The following is a 27,218-nucleotide window of genomic DNA, read 5'->3' as shown; positions in this document are numbered from 1 at the left end:
CCTGTCATAAGGAAGACGTGTCATCTGCTGTAAAGAGAGGCAAACAGACCAACGAAAGGTTTGAATATAATTAGGGTAAGTTTAGAGTACTTGGTTGGTATCTGAGAAAGAAAGCCAACTAGGAACAAAAAATTACTGAACCCAGTTGTCCAGACAAAGTTGGAATAAAGCAAGAAATTGGCAATATAATCTTTTATATCTTTTTGGTATTTATGAAACCCCACTGAAAAGCATACTGATGTGTGATATAATTAATTTTACAAAGGCATTCTTATAAGAATGTGTTCAAAATTATGTGTATTTAGGTTTGCTAAAATTTTAAAGTATTATTTATAATTAATGATTATTTCTAAGATCTACAAAATCACTGAAAACCTAGGACAAGTTACATTGAACTGAATCCATGGGCCACCAGTATTACTTTTTGAAACTGTAACAGCTAATATTAAATTGCTACTATTAATTGACTGCTTTAGCCAGGTTCCAGTAATTTTGTTAAGAGCTTTACCTGTCTTTATTCATTTAATCCTTTCAGTTTTATAAGAGCAGTACTCTTTTTGCCAAGGAACTGAAAATTCTGGACTTTCTAATAGCTTACATTTATTGGTGCATTCCTTCATGTTGGATATCTTTACGTGAGTTATGTTAAATAGTCTCCACTAATATTTTATGAAGTATTACTAGTACATGAATTTACAAATATGGATACACAGGCATAAAGAGCCCTGGGACATAGTGCAAGTAAGCCTTCTGTCAGGACTTAAGCCCAGAGGGTCTATAGAATTCTGTTGTACTGATCTGGGTAGCAAGTCCTATACTTCAACTGAATTATTGATGTAAAGTCTATTAACTCCATTTTTGTTGTATGTTAGCTTTAATAAATTATTTCTTCAACTTCTAATTTGCTGTAATAATGTTTTGAGAGTCCAATCTTAGGAAAACTTACAAACTAAAATATTGCTCTTAAAATTACACTAGGCTAGGGTTTACTGCTTACAAGGAAAGTGGTATATTTGTCTAGAATAGGACTACTAGAAAAAACAACTTCAGTTCCTTTAAAGACATGTTCTTGACACTGACCATTATTTTACATTGAAGCATTAGCAAAAAAGTGAGTTCAAGCTCTTTTCCACAGAGTCGGAATCAGTAAGATATTCTATGTCTGCAAGACTGACCTGGACTCATCAGTGGTTCAAAGCAAAATTACATGAGCTTTTGGTAATACTGTATTTCATTAGATGGCATTTCCAAGAGATTAGAAAATACTTATTTGTTAAAATAGGTCGTCGAACCCCATTCATACCCTTTATAAGGAAATTCCAAACTGAGGGATTTCCTGAAGCACATGTGCTAAGTCCACAGCTGAAGTGCAAAATTAAAAGCATAACTCTTATCATATGCTTGTATCTCTCCAAATTGCTCTGCCTGTTCAAAAGTGGGTATTTGCAGGGTGGGGCTGGGAAGAGGGGTCCTTCATTTTTATTTTCTTTTCCTTTATTCTTATCCCTTCCAGGTCCCAAGTGATTATGGCCCCTCTTCATGGAGAAATGGCAGGGACCCATGGATCCCCACTGCTCCAGCAAATTGTGGTGTCACTGTTTCTCCAAATACTGTCGCTTTAGGCCTCTAGTCTATGGCCAGGTGCCTAAGAGCAGTGAGGGGGGTGAGGGTCTGGCACTAGAGGAAGCGTAGGATCTCTTGCTGCAGCATTTGATCTTTTCCTTTCCACATACTCAAAGATGTTAACCTGCTTGCAATCCCTGCTTGCCAGACACACTTCCATACAAAAATACTCCATGTGGCTTTCCTTTGGAAGTGTTTCTCACTCTTTCTGTACCAGGCCAGTGACACTCTCTGGGAGTTCTCATGGAGAAACCATGAGGTATAGCTATCAGTAAGGGATCATTGATTGTGTCCAGGGCTATGGAAGGGTTGCTTTCTAGCAGACCCCCAAATCTACTTTCAACGATCTACCCATTTCATTTCAGCTCCTGTGACCTAGCGCTTTATAACCACCAGATATTTGTTTTTTCAAGGGAGACAGACAGATATAAAGGCATGCTACACAATTATCAAAACTAAACATACATGGCCTTGTGGAAAAATTATGTCATCCACATGTCTAGAATAAATTATCTGAAATACACTTTGTGTTAGTCACTTACCCTAATTAATGCATTTAAAAAATTCTTTTTTTACAAACAGGTTTATAAAAGGCTAATCATTCTTGCTAGTGTTTCCTTGCAATCTATGACTTAAAAATAAGAGTTCCTTATTGAGTTCTTCATAATTTTATGTGAAATTTTCTGCTAAATACTCATTCTTATATACATGCTCTTCTTTCTTGTTTGAATTTTTAAAAACTATAAAGCCCGTGTCACATTACCTCCAAGTCTTGCTCTGATAGAAATGTCTGGTATTGCCCTGGAATTCCATCTCCTGTCCTGTTTTAGTTCTTCTAATAAAATGGTTTGTCTTTTCAGTGTTGTTTGAAATCCTGTGTCTGGTCTGGGAACTCGATGTTGTGGTTTCACATCACTGAAGTCCACTAGACTTGGTATGGTTCTGCCAATGCCAGGCTTTAAGTCAGCATCACCACCAGGACTCAAAAACCCTGAACAGGAATCACCCAAGGGCACGTCATCCCGAAGTGGAAATAACGGATAATCTCGCCCATATGGTGGGGGATAAGGATAGTGTAAATGGTAGTCCGGCAAGACTGACGGGGGATAGGGGTGAAATTTAAGAAAAGTAGGGTTGCATTTCTTTTCAATTCTGCCATAGTTATGTCTGTCTTCAACTCCCTTCACAAAAGGCATGTTCATTTTCCTTAAGAGATTATAGTAGTGTGGGTAATCTGTATTCTCAACAGCCTTTTTTCCTGAAAGCATGGACCTTTCAGAGATACTTATCTTTCCAGGGGTGTACTGTGAATCCACACCCATGGCCTTTCTTTAGACTTTTGGATGACTGTAAATTAACTGCTTCTGATGACTCCTTTCTATTTAACTATAAAACTCACTATTTGCAATAGTTGAGGATTGGTTATCAACATAAAGTTACTGAACTGGTTTTCTAAATATTGAGGTTTTTTGTTTTTTTTTTTTTAAAGGCAAATATCTTTTCTCTACCAAAAGAAGTATAGGACATTAAGGGACCAGGACAGAAAAACAAGACAAAAGAGAGCCCTTGTTGCTTGGCAACAGCTAGAACTCTAGCACATTGGACTATTTACTCTATATGTCATAATTTAATTCTTAGGAAAAACAAAAATAGCCCTGTTAGTGATATTTTCATGAGAGTTTTCTTCCCACCATCCATTTGTTACTTATTTTCAAATGTTTCCATAAGTTGGTATTTTATAAGTAAATGATATTCATTAGAGTACAAAGCAGTTAATCAAGAGAGAATGTATTTTTAAAGTATATATGAGTAAAAAATTAAGTATTTACCTTATAGATACAATAAATTACAAAAATCACTACCTAAATAAATGTAAACTCGAATGCAGTGCAAAGAATGAACAGGTCTTACACTCAGTTAACTCAGTGACCCATTTTTTAAGAAAAATAATAGTCAAAATACAATTTATCTTTCAAATGCCCTAAATTACTTTACCTTTTGGCTTCCAATGTATAGAATAAGACCAATGGGATTTTTGAACTCATTTCAGAAAACTACAATAAGGTATGAGCTATTAGCTCACATGTAAAAAATATACATATATATTGGTCATTTAAAAGCTCATTTCAATGAGATAATTTGGACTTGCATGAAAACTGCTACCACAGGAATTATAAATATTGGAATTTGGGCACAGGGCTCACACCAACTCTTCTGGAGTAAAACAAAGCCAAACCAAAACCTATGCAAACATGAATGAGAAACCTAGTTGTGTATTTCCAGCATTTGGCTTTCCCTCTTCAGATCCACAGCACACATGAAGTAGTCTCCAGTGTAACAGCCTACTCTCGGGTTGAATGTTGGGAATTTACACAGTGCACAGTAGGAGGGACTGATAAACTTCTCGATGGCAGAAATAAAAAAATCAATGAAGTCGAAAGTCCATTTGGTATTGTGCAGGTTTACCTGTTCATACAAATTAAGAAGAGCTTTAGCAGTATGTACCTAGACATAGGGATTGGGCTCTATTCAGTAAAATACGTTATTTATTCGATGTACTCAAAGGAACTGCAAGGTCTTGACCAAAATGCTGGCTAGATCCAAACCAAACTAAAGCATGCTCAAACACAGTAAATTTATTTTTTTAAAGATTTTATTTATTTATTTTAGAGAAAGGAGAGACAGAAGAGACGCAGAGAGAGAGGGAGACTCTCAAGCAGACCCCATCAACCCACCCTCTCCCTGCCTCCCGCAGGACTGATCCAGGACGCTGACCTCATGACCTGGGCTGAAGCCAAGAGTCCGAGGCTTCATCAGCGGCACCACCCAGACGCCCTTCGAGCACAGTCAATTTAATTCAGAACCTTACACAGACTAGAAAGAATTTCCAAAGATGTAATCTAATCAGTGAATAAACCGTGCTGCACAATTTACCAGTTAACACACGCATTAAAAGAGCCAGAGAACTCAAGGACCGTCCCGATCCCGGTCCTGGATCAGAACGAAGCCTATTCCTTTCTGCTCATTCTTTCCTTCCTCCTTTTTTGGCTCCTTCCCTCTTTTCAAAATTCATCACGACCTGGATGCGCACTGTATGAGATTAAGATGGTGTCAAAACAGACGAGATCTTGGCTTCCAAGGCCCAGACACAGAACGGGGACAGCAGGCCGCACGGGCTGCGATCCGCAGGCACCGAAAGCCGTCGACCTTCCGCACACACAACTGAACAAGCGAGGTGGCTGCGGAGGCGGTCAGGCTGTCCACTTTAAACCCTCTCCCGGAACACGGCGTCTCCGGCGAAGGGTCCCGCCGGTCTCCGCCGGCGAAGGGAGCAGCGCACGTCACCGCGGGGCATCTGTATCCAGCGCGCACACCCCATTCTTCGGTGCGGCGGCTCCCACTGGCGCTCGTCCCTGGGTTGTAGCTCATCCCCGGGGGAGCTCGTAGCTCGTCCCCGCCTAGCCCATCCTTCCCGCTGCAGGGCCGCCGACGCGCGATCCTCCGATCACATCCCTGCTGGAACGCGGGCGGGGGTCGTCACGTGCTCCTTGAACTCGGGAGCAGAAGCCGATCTCCCAGGCCCGGTCAACCTCCTCTGCTCGGCCCACGCGGCCTGTCTCCGGGCCCACAGTCCTCCTTTCAGCCACACTGGGGTGCATGCACTTACGCCCCACTCAGGTGCCACCAATCCCCGGAGCACAGTGGGTTAGCCGGGGCGTCGGGGGCCAGGCAAGCCCCCGCAGTCGGGTCCCACAGGCCGCTGTTCGGGGCGGACCCCGCTCATGACGCCCGGTCAGCCTGCTCCGGAAACGGCCTCCCGGGGCCCACGGACGCGCACTCCATGGGAAGGTGCGGGCGGCGGGTCCGCGGCGCTTCTCCCGCACCAGAACCTTCGGCAGGGCCCCCTGGGCAGCGCCCGGGTCCCGAAGGCCCGATCACGGGTCGGCACAGAGCGCCGAGCGACAGCCCTCGATTGGCGTCGAGGGACGCGGGCCAGGACACACGCCGCCGCGCTCCGTCCCGGCCCTCGCCTCCGCCCCGGCGGAAGCGGCGGCTCGTCCTTCCGGCCTTCCTTCCGGTCCACAGCCCTCCGACTTCCGGCGGGCAGGTGGGCGCGCGCCGCCTAACGACCTTCTGCGCCGACGGTCGGCAGGCGGCGGCGAGCGAATGGAGGCTTCGGCCCCCGGCCGGCGGCGGCGGCGGGGCTGGCGGCGGGCTCCGGTCGCGGGCTCCCCGCTCTTCCGGGCCGCGGTCGTCCTCCTGCTCTCCGCCTTCGTGGCGCGGGCGTCCCCGTCAGGTGAGGCGTCGGCGGCGCTGCCTCCGCTCCGTGGGGCGCCCCTCCCGCCTGGCCCTCAGCGCCATCTATCGGTCGTAGTCATAAAATGCGGGGACGGCTGGGGAGGTCGGTGGAGATGTTTCCCGCCGCCTTCCGCGTCCTCCCTCGTGTCCAAAAAGTTCCATCGTGTTTGCAGATACGCGCGTACATGCGCGGGAGGGAGGGCTCAGCCGCCGCCGGGTAACCGGGACGGTGTTGGCTGCACGATTGTGTGCTCAGATGTTAGGCTTTGTGAAAATAAAGGGTCTCCTGGCGTCGCATAGCGAAACCAGAGAGATTTGGTCGGAATGCCAAAAATGGCGCAGAGCCGGGGAGACGAGAGCGCTTCTCCGGGAGCAGTCAACGTAGGGGGATTGCGGCCGGGGACGCAGGAGGGGGAGCAAGGAGGACGGAGGTGGGGCGAAGCCGTGGTCTGGGCGTCGGGCTCCGCAGGTTCCGTTCTGAGTAGGGGATAGCGGGTGGAGAAGGGGGTCCTTCCCGATCGCGGTCCAGGGTCTTACACTAGTGGGGTAGTCGTGGGGGTAGGGGTCCGCTGGCTTTAGGTCCAAGCACAGGGCAGACCTGGAGTAAGTGGGTGATACCTTGGTACCAAAGCGCTGGGTAGGCCGGACTGATGTTCACGTAGCATTTCCCAGTCCGTGCCGCCTTCCTTCGGTCCCTGCAACACCGCCGGGACTGACCAATGTGGTCTCTTCGTGCGGGCGAGGAAAGCGGAGGTTCTAGAGTTTAAGGTGACGTTCCCGAGGCCAGTAAGGGGCTTTCTGACTTTCGGTACACCCGCCTCCCTCCCTGTTAAATGCCCCTGGGTGGATGTTTCACTCTGTTTTTTATGCCGCTCGCACCGCTGGGCCCTTGCGCGCTCTCAGGTCCATTTGCTCATCCAGCAAGGATGGAAGATTCTCAATACATCATATTCAACTCTCCTTACTCAGTTTGTCTTACTGCAAGATGCTTGGTGCTGATTCTTGATACGTTGACATAAACATTGATTCTACTGTCAAGGCATCCGCCTATCAGTGGAGTTTATAATCTAACGAAAAATCATATACATTGTATACATGTGTAAGAACTGTAGCATAATGCAGCGTAAAGGGCCCTGAAAGAGGTGCTGGTGATGGCGGGAAGGGACTATGAGAAGTGGTGAGGACAAACAGAAGGTTTGCAGGAAGAGGGTCTTGAAGCTTGAGGGGTTGGGATTTTGAAACAGTATTCTAAGTGGTTGTAGAAAAAGTCCCGACATGAGCTGCAGTCGGGAAATCAGTGAGTAGGTTAGTTTCACCGCAGCATGAGGGGGAGAGTGATTGGAGGGGAGATACGGATGTTGGAAGACATTGGCTTATGGTCCCCCTCCAACCGAGATCAAGTATGCTATGATGCTTTACCATTTGGTATCTTGGAATTTCTAATGAGGCAGGTTGCTGATAATTTCTTTTTGTTTTCTGTAGTTGGATATTTGATTCGATTACCGAGAGGTTTTCACTTGACCCAAGACGCGGTGAAAATAGTGGGATCATCAAATTTTCCAGGTATTAATAAATAGATGTTCAGTGCTTTTAAGAAAGTATTTAGCATTTGTTTAAATTTTATTGATCTTGTCCAAAAGGCTAATGTTCCCCAGACATCCCAGTCTCCTAAGGCCTTTTCCTTCTATGAAAATGGATTATAGTTGTTCTCAGATGGTTTGGTTGATCCAGCTCTGATTCTGTTTGCTGTAACTGCTTCAGTGTGTGAAAATGATTCTCTAGAAGTTACCTAATTAAAGTTGTCTAGTGTTCCTGCTTGTTATTATATGATTATGATAATAATATAATAATATATAATAATTATTATATGATTATATATGATTATTAATAAACATATGTAGTTGAAATAATGCTAAAGTATGTTTCAGATGGGATCTGTATTATTAAGGTTTTGAATTCATAAGCTTTTCCAGTAGTCATATGAGAGGCATGGTAATTAAAACTTTCTTGGTTGTGGTTTGTTTTGTTTTTTGAGGTAAATTTGCATGCTTAAAATTCCTCCTTTTTTTTTTTTTAAAGATTTTATTTACTTATTTGACACAGAGAGAGGGATAGTGTGAGAGAGCACAAGCAGAGGGAGCGGCAGGCAGGTGGGCAGAGGGAGAGGGAGAAGTAGGCTCCCTGCTGAGCAAGGAGTCTCATATGGGGTTCAACCCCAGGATGCTGGGATCATGACCTGAGCTGAAGGCAGATGCTGAACTGACTCTGAGTCACCCGGGTGCCCCAAAATTCCTCCTTTGGAGTGAACGTTCCAATAGTTTTTAGTATATTGCAGCGATTTAGTACATAGCAAGGTTTTGCAGCGATCACTGTGTGATATGGCAGCATTTTTATAGCTCCAAAAAGAAATGCCATAGCCAGTAAGCAATCACTCTCCAGTCCCTGGAAACCACTAGTATACTCTCTGTCCCTATGAATTTCCCTGTTCTGGACATTCTATGTAAGTGGAATCATACATGGTGTGGTGCTTTGCATTTGGCTACTTTTACCGAGTATAGTGTTTTTGAGTTTATTCATGTCATATTCCACTTTATGGCTGAATAATATTCCATTGTATGGATATACCACTGTTTGTGAATCTGTCAGTTGATGGATTTTGGGGTAGTTTCCACTTTCTGGCTGTTACGAACATTGCTGTTACGAACATTGCTGTTACCACCATTCCTGAAGAAGTTTATGTGTGAAACTACATTTTCAATTCTTCTGAATATATACCTAGAACATAGAGTAAATCTATGTTTAACCTTCTGAGGAACTGCCAAACTATTTTTTTTTAAAGATTTTATTTATTTATTTGACAGACAGATCACAAGTAGGCAGAGAAGCAGGCAGAGAGAGAGGAGGAAGCAGGCTGCATGCTGAGCAGAGAGCCCAATGCAGGGCTGAATCCCAGGACCCTGGGATCATGACCTGAGCTGAAGGCAGAACCTTTAACCCACTGAGCCACCCAGGCGCCCTGCCAAACTATTTTTTAAAGAGCCTTTACTATTTTACTTTCAGACCAGCAGTGTGTGAGGACTCAGATTTTATTTTTTATTTTATTTTATTTTATTTTATTTTAAATATAATTTTTTATTCTTTATAAACATATATTTTTATCCCCAGGGGTACAGGTCTTTGAATCACCAGGTTTACACACTTCACAGCACTCACCAAAGCACATACCCTCCCCAATGTCCATAATCCCACCCCCTTCTCCCAAACCCCCTCCCCCCAGCAACCCTCAGTTTGTTTTGTGAGATTAAGAGTCACTTATGGTTTGTCTCCCTCCCAATCCCATCTTGTTTCATTTATTCTTCTCGTACCCACTTAAGCTCCCATGTTGCATCGCCACTTCCTCATATCAGGGAGACTCAGATTTTACAGCAGCCTTGCCCATACTTGTTACTTTTTTTTTTTTTTTTGTAGCCATCCCAGTGTGTGTGAAGTGGATTTTGAAGTGGTTTTATTTTGCATTTCCATAATGTCTAATGATGTTTAAGACCTTTTTATGTGTTTAATGAATGTTTGGTTATCTTCTGTGTGGAAATATCTGTTCAAGTCCTTTACCCATTTTTTAATTGAGTGTTTTATTATTGAGTTGAAAGTTATTTTTAATACATTCTGGATTCTAAACCCTTACTAGATATTTTATTTACAGATATTTTCTCTAATTCTATGGATTGTGTTTTCACTTGAAAAATTTCTTTCTAATTTTAAACTTTTAATTCTAGCATAGTTAACATGAAGTGTTATATTAGACTCAGGTGTACAATATAGTGATCAACAATTCTGTGCATTACTTAGTGTTCGTCACACATGATGAGTGTGCTCCTAATCTCCTTCACCTATTTCCCCCATCCCTCCACCCATCTCCCCTCTGGTAACCATCTGTTTGTTCATTCTCTGTAGTCAAGAGTCTGTTTCTTGGTTTGTCTCCATTACTTTTTTTCCTTTGTCCATTTGTAAACAGCCCAAATGTCCATCAGTTGATGAAAAGATAAAGAAGATGTGGTGTGTGTGTATGTATATAATCCACAATGGAAAATTACTCAGCCATAAAAAAGAATAAGGTCTTGCCATTTGCAATGCCAGGGATGGGGTAAAGTGTATTATGGTATGGGAAATAAGTCAGAGAAAGACAAACACCATATGATTTCACTCAGGTGGAATTTGAGAAACAAATGAATAAATGTGTTTTCACTTTTTAAATAGTGTCCTTTAAAGCCCACATTTTAGACTGATAAAGTCTGATATCTATTTTGCCCTTTGGTACTAGTGTGTTAGGTGTTGCCTGCTCAACAGTTAAAGGTTTACTCCTTTATTTTTTATAAGAAATTCATAGTTTCAGCTGTTATATTTAGGACTTTGATTCATTTTGGATTAATTTACAAGATTGAGGTCAAACCTCATTCTTTTGCTTGTGGATATCCAGTTGTTCCAGCACCCTTTTTTCAAGATACTTTTTTATCCCTGTTGAATTTTCTTGGTGCCCTGCTGAGAAGCAGTTTGCCATAGATGTTTGGGCTTTTTTCTGGACTCTGATTCTATCTCATTGATCTGTCCTTATGGACAGTACCATACTGTCTTGATCTCTGTTGCTTTAAAGTATGCTTAGAAATCATTAAGTATGAGTCCTTAAAATTCACTGTTTCTCAAGATTGTTTTGGCTATGCTGGGTCACATGGAACTCCATATTAATGCTAGAATGAGGTGGTTCATTTCTGCAGAAAAGCCCATTGGGATTTGAGTTGGGATTGTGTTGAAATTAGATCAATTTTGGGATTACTGGCAAATTAATCACATTAACTTTTCCAATTCATGAGCTTGGGAGTATCTTTCCATCTACTAAGATCTTCTTTAATTCCCCTCCGTGTTGTTTTATAGCTACTGGTGTATAGGTATTGCACCACTTTTGTTAAATTTATTCCTAAGTATTTTATTCTTTTTGATGCTGCTGTAATTGGAAAGGTTTTATTCAGGTTTTGGATTATTCATTGCTGTTATATAGAAATACAGTTGAATTTTTCAAATTGTATTCGGTTACATTCCTGAATCATTTATTATCTCTATTCTTTTTTCTTTTAAGGTGGTGGGGGAGTTATTTCTTAGGATTTTCTAGGTATAAGATCGTGTCATCTGATGATAGAGATAGTTTTATTTTTCCCTTACCAATCTGGATGCCCTGGTTTTTTTTTTTTTATTTTGTTTTTTTTCTTGCCAGTTGCTCCAGCTAGAACCTTTGGTTCAGTACTGACAACAACAGATATCCTTGTCTCTTACTCCTGATCTTACATGGGGGAAGATTTCAGTCTTTCAGTATGAAATATTTCAGTCTGAAATATCAAATATGACTTTATCTGTGAGTTTTTTGTAGGTGGATTTTATTAGATTGAGAAATTCCCTTCTGTTCATAGTTTGTTGAATGTTTTTATTGTGAAAAGGTGTTGGATTTTGTCAAATCCTTTTTCTGCATACATTGAGATGATTGTGTATTTTCTGTCCTTTGTTCTATAGATATAATTTGGTATTACATTGATTGATTTTTGTATCTTGAACAAGAAATGCAATCCTGGGATAAATCTTGATTATGATGCATAATTCTTTTTGATGCTGCAGGATTGGCTGCCACTATTCTGAGTATTTTTATGTCTGTATTCATAAGGGAAATTGTTCTGTAGTTTTCTTATGTTGTTTTTGTCTGATTTTGGTTTTAGGGTAATAGTGGCTTCATAGAATAAGTTAGGACATGTTCCCTCTTTTTTTTTTTTTTTTTTTAAAGAGTTTATGAAGTGTTGTTAATTCGACTTGTTTGGTAAAATTCACTAGTGAATTCACCTTGTGCTGAACTTTTCCTTGTACAAAGATTTTTAATTATTAATTCAGTCACCTTACTCATTGTTTTCATTATGGTTTTTGATGAGAAATAAGGTACTAACTTAACGATCATGTGTATTTAACAAGTTGCTTCACTTGCTGCTTTCAAGAGTCTGTCTTTTCAGGGACGCCTGGGTGGCTCAGTTGGTTAAGCAGCTGCCTTTGGCTCAGGTCATGATCCCAGCGTCCTGGGATCGAGTCCCACGTCGGGCTCCTTGCTTGGCAGGGAGCCTGCTTCTCCCTCTGCCTCTGCCTGCTATTCTGTCTGCCTGTGCTCTCTCTCTACCCCCCCCCTCTGATAAATAAATAAAATCTTAAAAAAAAAAAAGAGTCTGTCTTTTCAGACTTTAACAGAAGATTATGATATGTCTAGGTATGGATTTCTTTGAATGGATCCTAATTTGAGTTCATTGTTCTTCTTTGATATGTAAATTTGTGCTTTTCATCAGTTTGGGGAAGTTTTATCATTATTTCTTCAGCTATTCTTTGTACTCTTTTACTCTCCACCCTTATGTGGAAGTTGTATTATGCATACAATGGTGTGCTGGGTGGTTTCCCACAGGTCTGTGGTGTATTGTTCATTTACCTTTAGTTTTCTTTTTTCCTTCTTTCTTAGACTGGATAACTCCAGTTAGACTTACCTTGAAGTTGTCTGATTCTTGTTTCTGCCAGCTTAGGTCTGCTTTTAATTCTTACAGTGAGTTTTTCAATTCAGTTATTTTACTTTTTATTATTTTTTTAAGTTTTTTATATTTTTTAAAGATTTTATTTATTTATTTGACAGAGAGAGATCACAAATAGGCAGAGAGGGGGACAGAGAGAGAGAGAGAGGGAAGCAGGCCCCCTGCTGAGCAGGGAGCCTGATGTGGTACTGGATCCCAGGACTCTAGGATCATGACCTGAGCCGAAGGCAGAGGCTTAACCCACTGAGCCACCCGGGAGTCCAAGTTATTGTACTTTTTAATGCAGAATTTCTTTTGGGTTCTTTTTTTTTTAATAACTTCTGTTTCTTTATTGATATTGTTTGGAGAGAAACATTTTCATACTTTTTTTTTAGTACCATAGACATAATGTTCTTTAATCATATTTAAAATAACTGATTTAATTTTTCTTTTTCAACATTTCTTTGGCTATTTGGGGTCTTTTATGTTTCCATACAAATTTTAGGACTATTTGTTCCAGCTCTGTGAAAAATTTTGGTGGTATCTTTAAAGAACTTATCAAACTCAACACCCAGAAAACAAATAATCCAGTCAAGAAATGGGCAGAAGACATGAACAGGCATTTCTCCAAAGACATGCACATGAAAAAATGCTCCACATCACTTGGTATCAGGGAAATACAAATCAGAACCACAAAGAGATAACACCTTACACCAGTCAGAATGGCTAAAATTAACAAGATAAGAAACAATAAATGTTGATGATGAAGAGAAAGGAGAATCCTCCTTTTATACTGTAGATGTGTTTGAAAACTGGTACAACCACTCTGAAAAACAATATGGAGTTTCCTCAAGATGTTAAAAATAGAGCTACCCTATGACCCAGCAGTTATACTACTGGGTATTTACTCCCCAAGATATAGATGTAGGGAAAAGCACATGCACCCCAATGTTCAAAGCAGCAATGTCCATAATAGCCAAATTGTGGAAGGAGCCGAGATGTCCTTCACCAGATGAATAGATAAAGAAGATGTGGTTCATATATACAATGGTACTCAGTCATCAGAAAGGATGAATACTTACAATTTGCATCAACATAGATGGAACTGGAGGGGATTAGGCTAAGTGAAATAACTTAGAGAAAGACAATAATATGGTTTCACTCATATGTGGTACTTAAGAAAACAGTGCAGAGGATCATACGGTAAGGGAGGGAAAACTGAAGGGGAAGTCAGCAGAGAGAAAAACCATAAGAGACTCTTAACTCTAAAAAACAAGAGTTGCTGGAGGGTAGATGGTTGGAGGAATGGGATAATTGGGTGATGGGCATTAAGGAGGGCATGTAATGTGATGAGCATTAGGTATTGTGTGCAACTGATAAATTATTGAACACTACATCTGAGGCTAATGATGTACTATATGTTGGTTAATCGAATTCAGATTTTAAAAAATGAAATAATTTTAAAAAAAATGAAATGATTTAAAGTATTTGTTCAGTAAGTCCCAAATTTGGGTTTTCTCAGGGACGATTTCTGTTGGTTGCTTTTCTTTTCCCGACCTATGACAATACTTTCTTGAGTATTGAGTATAATTTCTTGATGAAGTGTTTCATATTTTTAGTTGAAAACTAGACTTTCAAAGTAATTTAATGTGGCAACTCTGGAAATCAGGTATGAATGTTATTAATGTCTTGTTATTGTTGGTATGTTTAATGATTTTTCTGAATGAATTCTTTAGTTTCTATATCATTTGTGATATGTAGCCACTGAAGTCACTGCTCAGTTAGCCTAGGCTGATAGCTGGATGGAGATTTTATTGACACCTGGAACTAGATAGTCTCCTAGTCTTTGCTGAGGGTCTTTGTGTGCTCGTGTGGTACACTCTCAGCATTTAGCTAGGCATTGATTACTTTGTCCTTCACTTGTCTGCTCTGCAGAGCATCAATTTCAGCCAGAGGTGAGAACTTATATTCTGACCTGACTAAGCATTCCGGTCCTGGGCATGTGCATGTGGCCTTCTGTTTATCCAGGGGTATGTTAGAAGTTTTCAGAGCTCCTATGGACTTGTCATTCCCAGCTTTTCCTCTTAAGCATTTTGTTTAGCCTGTTTTACCCCAAGCATTACCTTCTGCATCTGGCATTTGCAGAGTTAAAAGAAAGTCTCTAGTTATTTTTGAAAAATACTCTTTGGGAAGAGGTTTTGTATGGTGGTTGTGCTCCGAGTTAAATCATGTGAAGACAGCTTTTGAGTGCTATCTTCTTAGAAGCTGCCAGAGAGGTCAAATAGTGACAGTTCTCTGGGAAGGAGGCTTTGAAGTCCCTCCAGCCCTGTCTGCCCCTCTAGTGGCTGCCAAGCTGCTGGTTCTTACAGTGATTGGCATGGTGGTTATCAGAGCTAAGGCCAACTGGGGAGGAGGAGAGGGAGATGGCAATGGGGGAACTTAGAATGCTAGGAGCCCCCCAGGCCCTTGTAACAAATTACCAGAGACTGGGTGGGTTAAACAACAAAATTGATTGTCTTCCAGTTCTGGAGGCCAGAGCTCAGTCATGGAGGTAGGGTTGATTGTGCCTGAGGGCTGTGAGGTAAGGGTCTGTTGCAGTTCTCCTTCCTTGGCTCATAGGTGCCCATCTTCAGCCTGTGTGTCTTCACATCACGTACCCTCTGTATTTCTATGTCTCCAGATTTTCTATGTCACCAGTCACTGGATTTGGGCTCACCCTAATGACTCATCTGAAGTTGATTACTTTTGTGAAGACTGTGTCCAGATATATTCACATTCTGTGAGGTACAGGGATTAGGGCTCAAATGTATGTATTTAGAGAGAGGCATAATTCAGCCCATCTGTGCCAAGATTCAGTTGTTTCTCTTGAATAAGTTTTTCACACTCTTTGATTAATTTCCAGAATTCTGAAAATGTTGATCCTGACAATTTCTGCCAGTTTTTATATTACCTTTATGAGGGAGATAATTTTTTAGAGTTCCTTCCTCTGCCATTTTCACTGATAGCACAGCTTTTGTTTTAGAACTACAGCCTTTAAGTCTAAATTGTAAAATAGACCCATGATAAATACGGAGAACAAACGGACGGGTGCAAGAGGAGAGGCAAATGGGGGGAATGAGCACAATGGGTGAAGGGGAGTGGTAGATGTGGGCTTCCAGTTATGGAGAGAATGTGTCATGGGGGTGAAAGGCACAGCGCAGGGAATGTAGTCAGTGGTATTGTACAAGCATTGTATGGTGACGGATGGGAGCTGCACCTGTGCTGAGCACAGCATAGCACAGAGACTGGTTGATTCACCGTGTTGTGCACCTGAAACTGATATGACCTTATGGGTACACTTCATTTAAAAACATGAACATGGGGGCACCTGGGTGGCTCAGTGGGTTAAGCCTCTGCCTTCGGCTCAGGTCATGATCCCAGGGTCCTGGGATCAAGCCCCGAGTCAGGCTCTCTGCTCATTGGGGAGCCTGATTCCCTTCCTCTCTCTCTCTGCCTGCCTCTCTGCCTACTTGTGATCTCTATCTGTCAAAGAAATAAATAAAATCTTAAAAAAAAACAAAAACAAAACAAAAAAACAAAACATGAACATGAACTACAGAAAAAAAAAGACTGTTCTGGGAGTTTACTTTTAACTATATTAATGGTATACATCAATAGGAGGATAAATCGACATATTTAAAGTTAATAATTAGGTATTATGTCTAACTGTGTATCTTTGCTGGTATCTGAGCATATTCCCCACAGCGGCCTTGTTTGATTATTGATTAACTTCTATCTATTGTTCTGTAAATGTCATCTTCTTTTCCATTACATGGCTTAATGCATTTTTATTGAGGTACTGGGGCATTATTTACTTCTATATGTTGATCTTGTGTGAGGAAACTTCTGGGTTCAGTTATATTTTCTTTGATTTAAACATGTACAGAGGTTAGTGGAGGCTAGAGGAAGGGCAGAACAGGAAGGACATACCTGTGAGGAGTTTCCACAGGTGAGGCGGCGTTTAGATAACTCGCTGAGTCAAGCCACACAGGAGTGGTTCAGTGCGCTGCTTTAGGACGGGCTGAGCAGGCAGGCTCAGGGCAAATGGTGTGAGAAGAGATGTAATAAGAGTTATGTAGAAGACAGTTGGTGCCCAGAAGAACCAGTAAGTCACACTGAGGAGGGACAACTGTCTACATTACACAGGTATCCAGGAAGTCAGAAGAAAGAAGTGGAAATTAACTGAGGCGAGTAGGAAAAAAATAAAAGAAGGAATTAGTGAAAGAGACCAGAGAAGAACAGTAGGTTTAATGGAACCAAAAACTGTCTTTGGAACAGTTAGTAGATGGGCTTTTGATAAATGTTTCATGAGTATCAGAAGTACAAAAAGTATTCTGAATAGATAAAGGTATGCTGAACTTTATAAATTACAACTTAATACTTTGAATAATTTTATGCTACATAAACTTTAAATGAACAAGTCTAATAAAATATAAATTTCTAAAACAGACTTGATTAAGTTACATGTTAGACTAATAATGAATTATGTTTTCCTGATTGGTAATCAAAAATTTGTTTTCCAACTTTTCCCCATTGCCAAAAAAAAAAAAAAAAAAAAAAGGTGTACCAGGCTAAACAGTTTTCCAAGGACAAAAAACAGTTTCCATATTCTTTCAGAGAAAATTTATAGGAGAAAATCTGCCCAGTTCACTTTATGTGGCTATTATAACTTTAGAGACCTTTCTTAATAATATTAAATTCTAAGTAACTTTGAAATTGGATACTGAAATTGGAAAAGGACAAAGGATAGTATAACAATGACATGCAACTGTATTTCTGAATATAGGTACAACTATCCCAGGATTAATATTTGAAAATTGAATCCAACCATATTTATTTGTTTATTTTTTTTTAAAGATATATTTATTTATTTGAGAGACAGAGGGGAAGAGAGTGCATTCACTCAGGGAGGGGAGTGGCAGAGGGAGAGAATCTCAAGCAGACTCCCCTCTGATTTGAAGGCCCATGTAGGGCTTGATCTCATGACCCATGAGATCATGACCTGAGCTGAAACCACTTAAAGTACTGAGCCACCCTGGTGCCCCCTGAATTTAGCAATATTTAAATAAAAGAGCATGATCAGTTAGAATTATTCCAGGAAAGCAATACTTAATATCAAACATTTCATTAAAGTATTCAAGAAAAAGAATGATCACCTCATTCAGTATAGAAAAAAAGTTGTTAAAATTCAGCCAGTTAATGATAAAAACAAATAACTAAGAATACAGGGGAATTTTCTTAACCTATTTAAGAATATCTGTCTAAAAACGGCATGCTGTATGGTGAAACTTAAGAGACAGTCTCTTTAAAGTTAAGAAAAATTTCAGTTCTCAAGTACAAGTACAGTTCTTGTTTTACAGGATCACAGAAAACTATATTTAGTGAATCAGTGAGGGGATAGCATGCAATTACTAAGGGGTTATAGAACCTTTTCTGAAAGCTTACTTACATGTAGATTCAAAATAATTGAATCTTTACTGTATTCCTTTTGTATCCTAAAGAATACTATTTTTGCCTGTTTAATGATCAGTATTCTTTAAATTTTGAAGCAAAGTGGGAGGGGCACCTGGGTAGCTCAGTTGGTATCTGTTTTTGACTCTGGTCATAATCTCTCAGGTCTCTGGGATCAAGCCCCATTAGGGGCTCCCTGCTCAGCAAGATGTCTACTTCTGCCTCTCTCTCTCTGTCCCCCCCCCCCCTGCTTGTGCTCACTCTCTCAAATAAGTAAACAGGTCTCCAAAAAAAGTGAGAAAAATGCTTAATAATTAAAGTCATAGCATGAATTTATTGACTTTTTAATCATTTAATTTTTAAGTTCAGTATTTTGTGTCACATCACTGTGAATAATCTATTATTCCTCTAATCTAAATGATTTTATTGATTGCTTTCAGTTCTGGTAGCTTTGCAAAACTAAGATAAAGTGTTAATAATTTGTAATTGTCTTAATCCTTTGTAATTAAAATAATATTCTGAGAATAAAATAAGTTAGTATAATGAACTCTTCATAAAAGACCAATGCATTATTTTCAGATTGAGATACACACACACACACCCAAATAAAATGCATGTGTGTATTTTGAGTGTTAGTTAATACATGGAATGTGAAGAAATTTAGTTTTTATCAAGTAATTACAATAACCCAAAGAAAAGTTATGAAAGCATGCAGCCCAAACTACAAAAATGTGAGGCATTTTAGAGCATGAAAGAATATAAAATATTATTGGAACATTTTAATGTTGTATTTTCAGTGAAAGTATATGTTATGCTTCATCAAAAGAGTCCACACGTGTTATGTGTAACGCCACGACTGCGAAATTCGGAAATGATAGATCCATCATTCCAATGGCATGGACCAAGAGGAAAAATTATTTCAGGTAGGCTTTTGTTTCACTTATCATAATTACATTAATGTATCTGAAATATATGCAGAACAGAGAGAGTATTCGTATCTCTTACATATGTATATGTTTCCTCAAGTTTTTTTGTTTTGTGTTTTTTTTTTTACCCTGTGGCTCCCTTTGGAGTGAGAGTCTCCGTATGTGTGGAGTTCTCTCGGCAGCTGTATTCCACAAAAATGTGACTTTTTTTTGAAGTTACTAATGTCATTTTCATTACCCCAGTCAAACTTTTCTTAGTCAAGTATATATAAAGAAGCAGATATAATTCTGTTTTTGTTAAAAGTACAAACGAGCCCTTTGAGCTACAGATGTACAATAAGGTTTTGTTTGTTTTTCTGCAGTCCCACTTTGGGACAACTTGAGACTTTATTTGTAGTTAGAGTCTTATATTTTCTGGTTTTCTATTTCTTTCTGACTAAAATCCATGTGGATTATACTTGGATTAAATATTATTATCCATTAAAAAAAGACTAAATTTAACATTGAGTATTTTAGTATTAAACATAGGCATTTAGATAAGCTGCATGGTTTGACCGTGATTGTGTATTAATATGTTATTGGTGCTGTGCTTACAAAAGAGGGACCATAGTACTCAGGTGTTCATCTGGAGGAGAAGGTAGACTTGAAACTCTGGATGGTTGCCTTACAGTTTTCAACACACTTTTGAGAAAACAGGCTCTTACTGTCATGAAGATACTTCTTTCCACATAGAGACTGCTATTGGTATGACTCTTGTGATCAGCATTTTCTCTATTCAACTTATTTTGTTGCTTTGAAATGCATATCTTACTTTTATTCTGATTTTTCATTTGCTAAAAGCTGATTTGTTTTTGAAGCATAATTTAAAAAATATTAATTAGCTTAGCTGTTCTTGTTTTCAGCCTTGATGAATATCCTGCTTAATAAATTTTCATCCTAAAGATCTGTTCAATGAAACACCTAATTATTTTTGCATCCTTTCTGAGGAGGTTTTCTTTATTACTTTATTCACCACATTTATTATTATTTTGTTTCTTTCTTTCTTTCCATCCTTTTGGTATTTTGAGAGAGTGCCTCTGTACAAAAGCCTTCAGGTTTATTTTGTTATGTTGGTTGGGGGGAAGAAGTTTATTCATACCGAATATTTGCTCAGTAAACAGTCATTGGAAGTATTTGTTTTGTAATATGTTAATTCACATTTTTATATACTTGAATGATCTCAGCTTTATATTTCTACAATATTTATGCAGATTCTAAAGTAGCTTAGAATTAAAGAGGTACTCCTCTCTTTGGATGAGGTGGTCCTTCAAAGTGAACTACTAAGGTCTTAATTAGGAAGGCAGCTATGCTCACCACTATACCACCAACGCCCGCTTCAGGTCTTAATTAGGGAGTGGCCACTAGGTGGGTACCATTGCACTAGGCTTTGTGGGAAATTGAAAGATCAAACCCAGCATCTCTGCCTGACTGTAGTAATGCAGGAGGAGGGGATTAGTAGAGATCAGTAGCAGAAATCCTGAGACTATGCACTTAAAAATCCATGAAATGGGCCAAGTATAAGAACATCCAGTACTGAAAATGTAATTGGACTTTATTTTTACTGCTCTATAATAGTAGCACACAATGTCATGCAAACGTGTGTTAAATATATTTTATGTCTGGTGTTAAAACTCTGTAAGTTCATGGGGTGCCTGGGTGGCTCAGTGGGTTAAAGCCTCTGCCTTGGGCTCAGGTCATGATCCCAAGGTCCTGGGATCCAGCCCTGCATTGGGCTCTCTGCTCAGCAGGGAGCCTGCTTCCCCCTCTCTCTCTGCCTGCCTCTCTGCCTACTTGTGGTCTCTGTCTGTCAAATAAGTAAATAAAAAAATCTTTAAAAGAAAAAAATAAGTAAAACTCTGTAAGTTCAAAACCAGAAGTGTTCAAGTATTGTTCTGTTTTAACAAATGTTACTCCTTTGATTTGGAGATTGAAATCTGAAATATTTTTTTCTCTAAGATGCCATGCCAGTCTTGTAGTTTATCTTGCAAAATATAATATATGATAGAATTTTGACTTCTTCAACTGGAAGCAATAATTTAATTTACTCCCTTTCATAGTATAAGATAGATGTTGAAAAATGTTGTTATAATAAAATTATATTAATAGTGTTTTTTTATTTATAAAAACTATTCTTAGAAAATTCTGGTATTCTGACATCATGATCATATTTTAGTTTGCAGTACATCATTGCATCATAATTCACTGTCTACCAGTTTTAAAGATCATTTGCTGTACTATCATTATGATTTCAGAAAGAACTGGAAATGTTGTCTAATTTTCCTAAAGCTTAAAAAGTGGAGAATCTCTTTAGAATGAATCTAGATTAAAGTGCACTGTACTTAGTTATCTTTTTATGAATATTCCAAAGTTAGCTTACCTAAAATTGGACAAAAGAAATCATGTGATTATGTAATTACTTGCACATTCTCCTGGAGAGAAATACTCAGATTGTTTAGATGGGTTGTAAAATATAGCGGACCAATCTTAGATTTGGTCTCTTTCTCTTTCCCCACCTTTCTCTCTCTCTCTCTCTCTCTCTCTCAGTCCCTACTCCCCCCACCATTTCTCTTTCATTTTTTTTCTTCTTTCTTACTCTTTTCTTTCTTTTTTCTTTTTTCTTTCTTTCTTTTTTTTGAGAGAGAGAGCACATGAACAGGGGAGGGGCAGGGGAAGAAGGAGAGAGAGAATCCCAAGCAGGCTCCATGCGCAGCATGTAGCCAAACACAGGGCTCGAACCCATGACCCTGAGATCATGACCTGAGCCAAAATTAACATGTGGACACAACTTGCTGAGACACCCAGGCACCCCTCCTTCAATATTTTTTTATTTACAAATGTAATACATTTTTTGCACAAAGACCTGTACCTCTTACTCCAGGCTCCCTTCCATTCTCATGAATTAACTCGTTCTGGTGTGTGCACTTCCCCACTTACCTGAACATATATTAACACACATATGCACATCTGTTGAATTTTACCCTGTAACTACACTCTTGTTTCTAATGAGATCATAGATTTTTATTTTATTTTACCTTGATATATTTCTATGGAATGAAGCAGTTCATATATACAAAGTTATATAAGATACATGCAACTTATGACACACAATAAAACAAACACCCCAGAACCTAGTATTCAATATATACCATTACCAAGACTGTTGCACCTTATAGTAAGTTGCTTACAAATCCTGTTCTTCTGTCCCCAAACCCCTGTTAGGTAAACAGTGCCCTGACCTTTTACAGTATTACTCCCTAACTTCTCTTTGTGTATTTGTTGTGTACTGGCATACAGCCACACATACACATACTAGTTGTTTAGTTTTTTGGACAGCCCTCTTCAGTAAGTACAATCATTCCCTCCATTTTATATGTGAAAAAACAGAGGACTTGAGAGAATAAGGTACTTACCTAAAGTCATGTGCCTTTGAAGTCTGGCTTCAGATTTCACAGGTATTATATAAATGAAGTAGGAATAGAATTTTCCCTACTCACCATTTTGTGACTTTTTGTATTTTGTATCTTAAATAATTTGTCCAATTTAGAATCTTCTTTCAACTGTGAAATTTGTGTACATGAAGTAGTTTGTGATACTTTCTTTAATATATTCAGAATCTGTATGATGTGCCCCATTCTGCTTGATACTGGCTGTAATCTGTTCCCTTTCATTTTGGTCTCTCTTGATACAGGTTAAACAATTTTTTCAGTCCTTTCAAAGGACCAGCTCATGGTTTGATTTATTTTTCTCTGTTATTTTTTGTTTTCAATTTCATTGGTCTCTGTTTTTGTTTTTTATTATTTTCTTTCCTCTGTGTGATTTGGGTTAAGTTTGCTTATCTTGTGCTGGTTGTGGATTCTGGGTTGACAGTTTTTATCTTTCAACATTCTAAAGTTGCCTTTCTGGATTCTTTTTGCTTACATGTTTTCTAATGACAAGTCTGCTGTAATCTTATCCCAGTCCCTCTGTAGACATTGTGTCATTTTTTTCTAATGGACTTCAAGATTTTTTTCTTTGCCTTTCATTTTCATGGATTTGAATATTATATACCTTTTTTTTTTGTTTTTTTATATTTTTTTTCTGCTTAGTGGTCTCTAAGCTTCTTGGACATTTAGTTTGGTATTTGCCATTAATTAAAAAAAATTCTTAGCTATTATGTCTTCACATATTTATTCTGTCCCATGCTGTCCCTCCTCTCCTGAGATTTCTATCATGTAGATGTAACACTGTATGGTACTGTTTCACAGCTCTTGGATTCTTTCTTCTTGGTGGTGGTTGTAGCAGTATTTTATTTTTTCTCTTCGTGATTCAGGTTGGGTTGTTTCTTTTGACCTGTCTTCGAGTTCATCAATTCTTTCCTTAGCTGTCAGGCTTTTTACAAGCCCATGAAGAAATACTTCATCTGTGTTATTGTGGGATTTGTGTGTGTGTGTGTTGTTGTTGTTCATTTTGTTTTGCTATTCTGCCATTTTCATTTAATTATTTCTTACAGTTTCAGTTTCTGCTGAAATCTCTCCTATCTGGTCTTATATATTATCTATGTTTTCCATTAAATATTTTGGTACATTTGTCATTGTTATTTTAAATTTACTGTCTAATATTTTTGATATCTGTGTCATTTAAAAGTCTGCCTCTGGGGCACCTGGATGGCTCAGTGGGTTAAGCCTCTGCCTTCGGCTCAGGTCATGATCTCAGGGTCCTGGGATCGAGCCCCACATGGGGCTCTCTACTTGGCAGGGAGTCTGCTTCTCCCTCTCTCTCTGCCTTCCTTTCTGCCTATCTGTGATCTCTTTCTATCAAATAAATAAATAAATAAATAAATAAATCTTAAAAAAAAAAAGTCTGCCTCTGTATATTGCTTGGTATTTTGGAAATGTGTCATTTCTTACTTTTGTACATGCCTTCTAAGTTTTTGTTAAAGTTGGATATCTTAAATAAGACAGTAGATAATAAGTATTTTTATGTTTTGAGATCACCACCTTTTTAAAAATAGTGTTATGTCAGGGTGCCTGGGTGGCTCAGTCTGTTAAGTGTCTGCCTTCTGCTCAGGTCATGATCCAGAGTATTGGGATAGAGCCCTGCATGATTTCATTACAAATTATTGATCAGCAGGGAAGTCTGCTTCTCCCTCTCCCTCTGCTCATGTATTCTCTCTTCCTTGCTTAAATAAATAAAATATATATTTTTTAAATAGTGTTATGTCTTCAGTATTACGAGTTTGTGTTCATCTAGTCAAGAATTTGTCTGGGTTTAATATTGGTTGTTGCAGTGGTTATTGAAAGCTTCAGATAGCTTTAAAGATGTTTTAGGTGTAGTCTGGTTTATGAGAAGTTATTTTTCCCCAGTGTCTGATCTTTCTTTGGCTTTGATTTCTCCTTAAAAAAAAAAATATTCTCTGGAAAGAATCTCTTTCTTGCAGTTCTTCTAATTTGATTGCACTGCATTTTTACTAGATTCTTATTACTGATGGGAAGCTGGGGGAGAAGGACAGTCTCTGATGTTCAGTTAAGCTTAGCTTTTGGCAGGTATGGTATCCTTGGGTCTTGGCAAGGCAGGGTGGGGCCATCACAAATGCTTCTCCACCTTTAGGGTTGGCCTAATACTTCTTGCCGATTCTTCTACAAGGATGAGGCTCTTTTTTTTTTTTTTTTTTCCTTCCTGTATCCTTCCCTAGTGGTACCAAGTTTCCATAGTGCCCCATGTGACTATTTTTGTTCCTTTTTTCCCTGTAGATTAAAGCATTGTTCTTACCAGGAAGTGGGAAATGGGCGTGGGTAGATTTTGGCAGTTTGCTAGACCCATCCTTTAGCCAGAACCCAATGGGAGTCTTGCTCAGGATTCCCCTCACCTTCCATTTGACCACTCAGTTGTTGCTGAAGGTAGAGCCTGTAAGAGGGTATAATACCTCCGCCTTCCCCCACCCTAGTATCTGGTCCTCAGAAGCTTGACATGTTCACACTGGTTGACACTGGCTTTTAGCAATTCACTGAAAATTTTTAGCGGAGTCTTCTTAAATACATGGGTCCTTGTTCTCTTTATAGGTTACTGTCTATCCCCAAATTTCAGGTTTGTTGTAATCCCACTGTAATCTTTTGATAGGTTCAAGAAGAGTTGTTAATTGAAAGTTTGTCTTTTTCCTAATTGTAATAGTGGAATCAATGTTCTCATAGTCAATTTTCATATCTGAGCAGAAACCAAAAATGTAAACCTATTTTTAAAAATTATAAGTGTGGTGCACCTAGGTGGCTTGGTGGGTTAAGCCTCTGCCTTTGGCTTAGGTCATGATCTCAGGGTCCTGGGATTGAGCCCTGCATCAGCATCGGGCTCTCTGCTCAGCAAGGAGCCCGCTCCCCTCCACCCCTGTCTCTCTGCCTACATGTGATATCTCTCTCTCTGTCAAACAAATAAATAAAAATCTATGTCAAAAATTAATAAATAAAAATATTAAGTTGTAATGAAATTGTGCATAAATTTTGCCATGTAATTTTAGAGCTCTACGACATGGACTTCTGGCAGTATAGTCCAACTCTGAATTTTTAGATGATCAAACTAAGTTGTAGAGAGAGAAGAGGTACTGACTCATTCAGTTATTCATTGACTGTATGCTGTGTGAGTTGTTATAGTAGTGTCCCTCAGCATCATGAAATTCCCATTCAAACTTAGTTACTCAAAAAGTCATTTTTTTTTATTAATTTTTTATTTTTTATAAACATATATTTTTATCCCCAGGGGTACAGGTCTGTGAATCACCAGGTTTACACACTTCACAGCACTCACCCAAGCACATACCCTCCCCAATGTCCATAATCCCACCCCCTTCTACCAAACCCCCTCCCCCCAGCAACCCTCAGTTTGTTTTGTGAGATTAAGAGTCACTTATGGTTTGTCTCCCTCCCAATCCCATCTTGTTTCATTGATTCTTCTCCTACCCACTTAAGCCCCCATGTTGCATCACCACTTCCTCATATCAGGGAGATCATATGATAGTTGTCTTTCTCTGCTTGACTTATTTCGCTAAGCATGATACGCTCTAGTTCCATCCATGTTGTCGCAAATGGCAAGATTTCATTTCTTTTGCATAAGATACCTAGGAATAAACCTAATAAAAAGTCATTTTTTAAGTAGCGTTATAGAATGGGTTTTCTATTGGCTATGGAATCCTCTGGGTATCTTTTCAAGTGTGCCACTTTAAATTTTTTTAAAAATAAGGTGAGAGGGTATTTTGTTATGGATCATATGCAACTTGTTTTTCTGGCTGTCCTAATATTTAACATTATAGTAGGCATTCAGATATGTTTTAATGCACTTATTAATTTATACTTCTGAATTGGGAAAATTTCATTACAAACTATTGCCAAGAATGCATATCTTCATTGACAACATGATATTTAATATCTATGGGTACTTTTTTTTTCCTTATAGTTTGAGAAGAATACATATTAATTATTTATTTTTAAAAATTCATTTAAATTCAAGTGTACAATTTAGTGATTCAACACTTCCATACAACACCCAGTGCTCATCAAAAGTGCCCTCCTTAATCCCTCACCCATTTCCTCCATCACCCCACCTATTTCCCCTCTGGTGACCATCAGTTTGTTCTGTAGAGTTAAGAATCTGTTTCTTGGTTTGCCTCTTTTGCTCTCTCTCTCTCTCTCTCCCTCTATGCTTGTTTTGTTTCTTGAATTCCACATATGAGTGAAATCATATAGTATTTCTCTTCCTTGACTGACATATATTAGGCACCTTTTATCATATTTACTATCAAGTATTTGTCTCTGCTGAAATATATAGCAAACAGTTGAAAACTTGTTAATCTGTTTTAGAAAAGAGATGTTATGATAAATCTGTAATCTTTCATCAAAAAATATTCGTGAAGAAATAGGCATTGTAATACAAACAGTCCCAATTTATAACCTGTTTTCCAGCTTCATCCAGGATATGGAAATAGGAATTCTTATGGCATAATTCTCTATGTAAATTCCTTGAGGGAGAATATATCCATCTATCCATTTCTCCTTCAGTATCTGAAGTAGAGCTTTGCATGTACTAGAAACCTAACACATTTTTATTGAGCAAATTAATAGTGAAAATTTCCTAAGAACATTCATCTTTTGTCTTATTTTGAGGACATAAATTTATTCAAAATAAACCTCAAATTGAAAAATATAATAAGTTGTTTACTTAAAGAAGAAAGGATAAGCATTTGCTAGGTTAATACTTTTCATTCTAATGGATGGCATATTAAATTGTTGGGTGAATTTCA

At 39.0% G+C, this 27,218-nt stretch overlaps 2 protein-coding genes across 3 annotated transcripts in view; one reads left to right on the top strand and one right to left on the bottom strand.

Annotated features, from left to right (window-relative positions):
• The window catches only part of SPMIP7 (sperm microtubule inner protein 7), a 59,303-nt gene extending 56,150 nt beyond the window's left edge, over positions 1-3,153 (bottom strand). Inside the window, exon 1 of the mRNA XM_082692520.1 lies at positions 2,387-3,153. Coding sequence (XP_082548646.1) covers positions 2,387-2,945 — 559 coding nt within the window. The 5' untranslated portion in view covers positions 2,946-3,153. The remainder of the gene's footprint in view (positions 1-2,386) is intronic.
• Positions 3,154-5,715: 2,562 nt separating this feature from the next.
• Positions 5,716-27,218, top strand: part of ZPBP (zona pellucida binding protein) — a 121,750-nt gene continuing 100,247 nt past the window's right edge. The window contains exons 1-3 of one of the 2 annotated variants that reach the window (XR_014301273.1): positions 5,716-5,920; positions 7,405-7,485; positions 18,788-18,913. Coding sequence is in view for 1 of the 2 variants with exons in the window: in XM_082693315.1 (XP_082549441.1) it covers positions 5,791-5,920; positions 7,405-7,485; positions 18,788-18,913 (337 nt within the window). In the remaining variant the exon portion in view is untranslated. The remainder of the gene's footprint in view (positions 5,921-7,404; positions 7,486-18,787; positions 18,914-27,218) is intronic. The other variant, XM_082693315.1, reaches the window with a different exon arrangement.

The sequence above is a fragment of the Mustela nivalis genome (assembly GCF_964662115.1).
Source record: "Mustela nivalis genome assembly, chromosome: 12".
Taxonomy (NCBI): domain Eukaryota; kingdom Metazoa; phylum Chordata; class Mammalia; order Carnivora; family Mustelidae; genus Mustela; species Mustela nivalis.
Note: the sequence above shows the minus strand (reverse complement) of the source record. Positions and strands in the feature narration are given on the sequence as shown.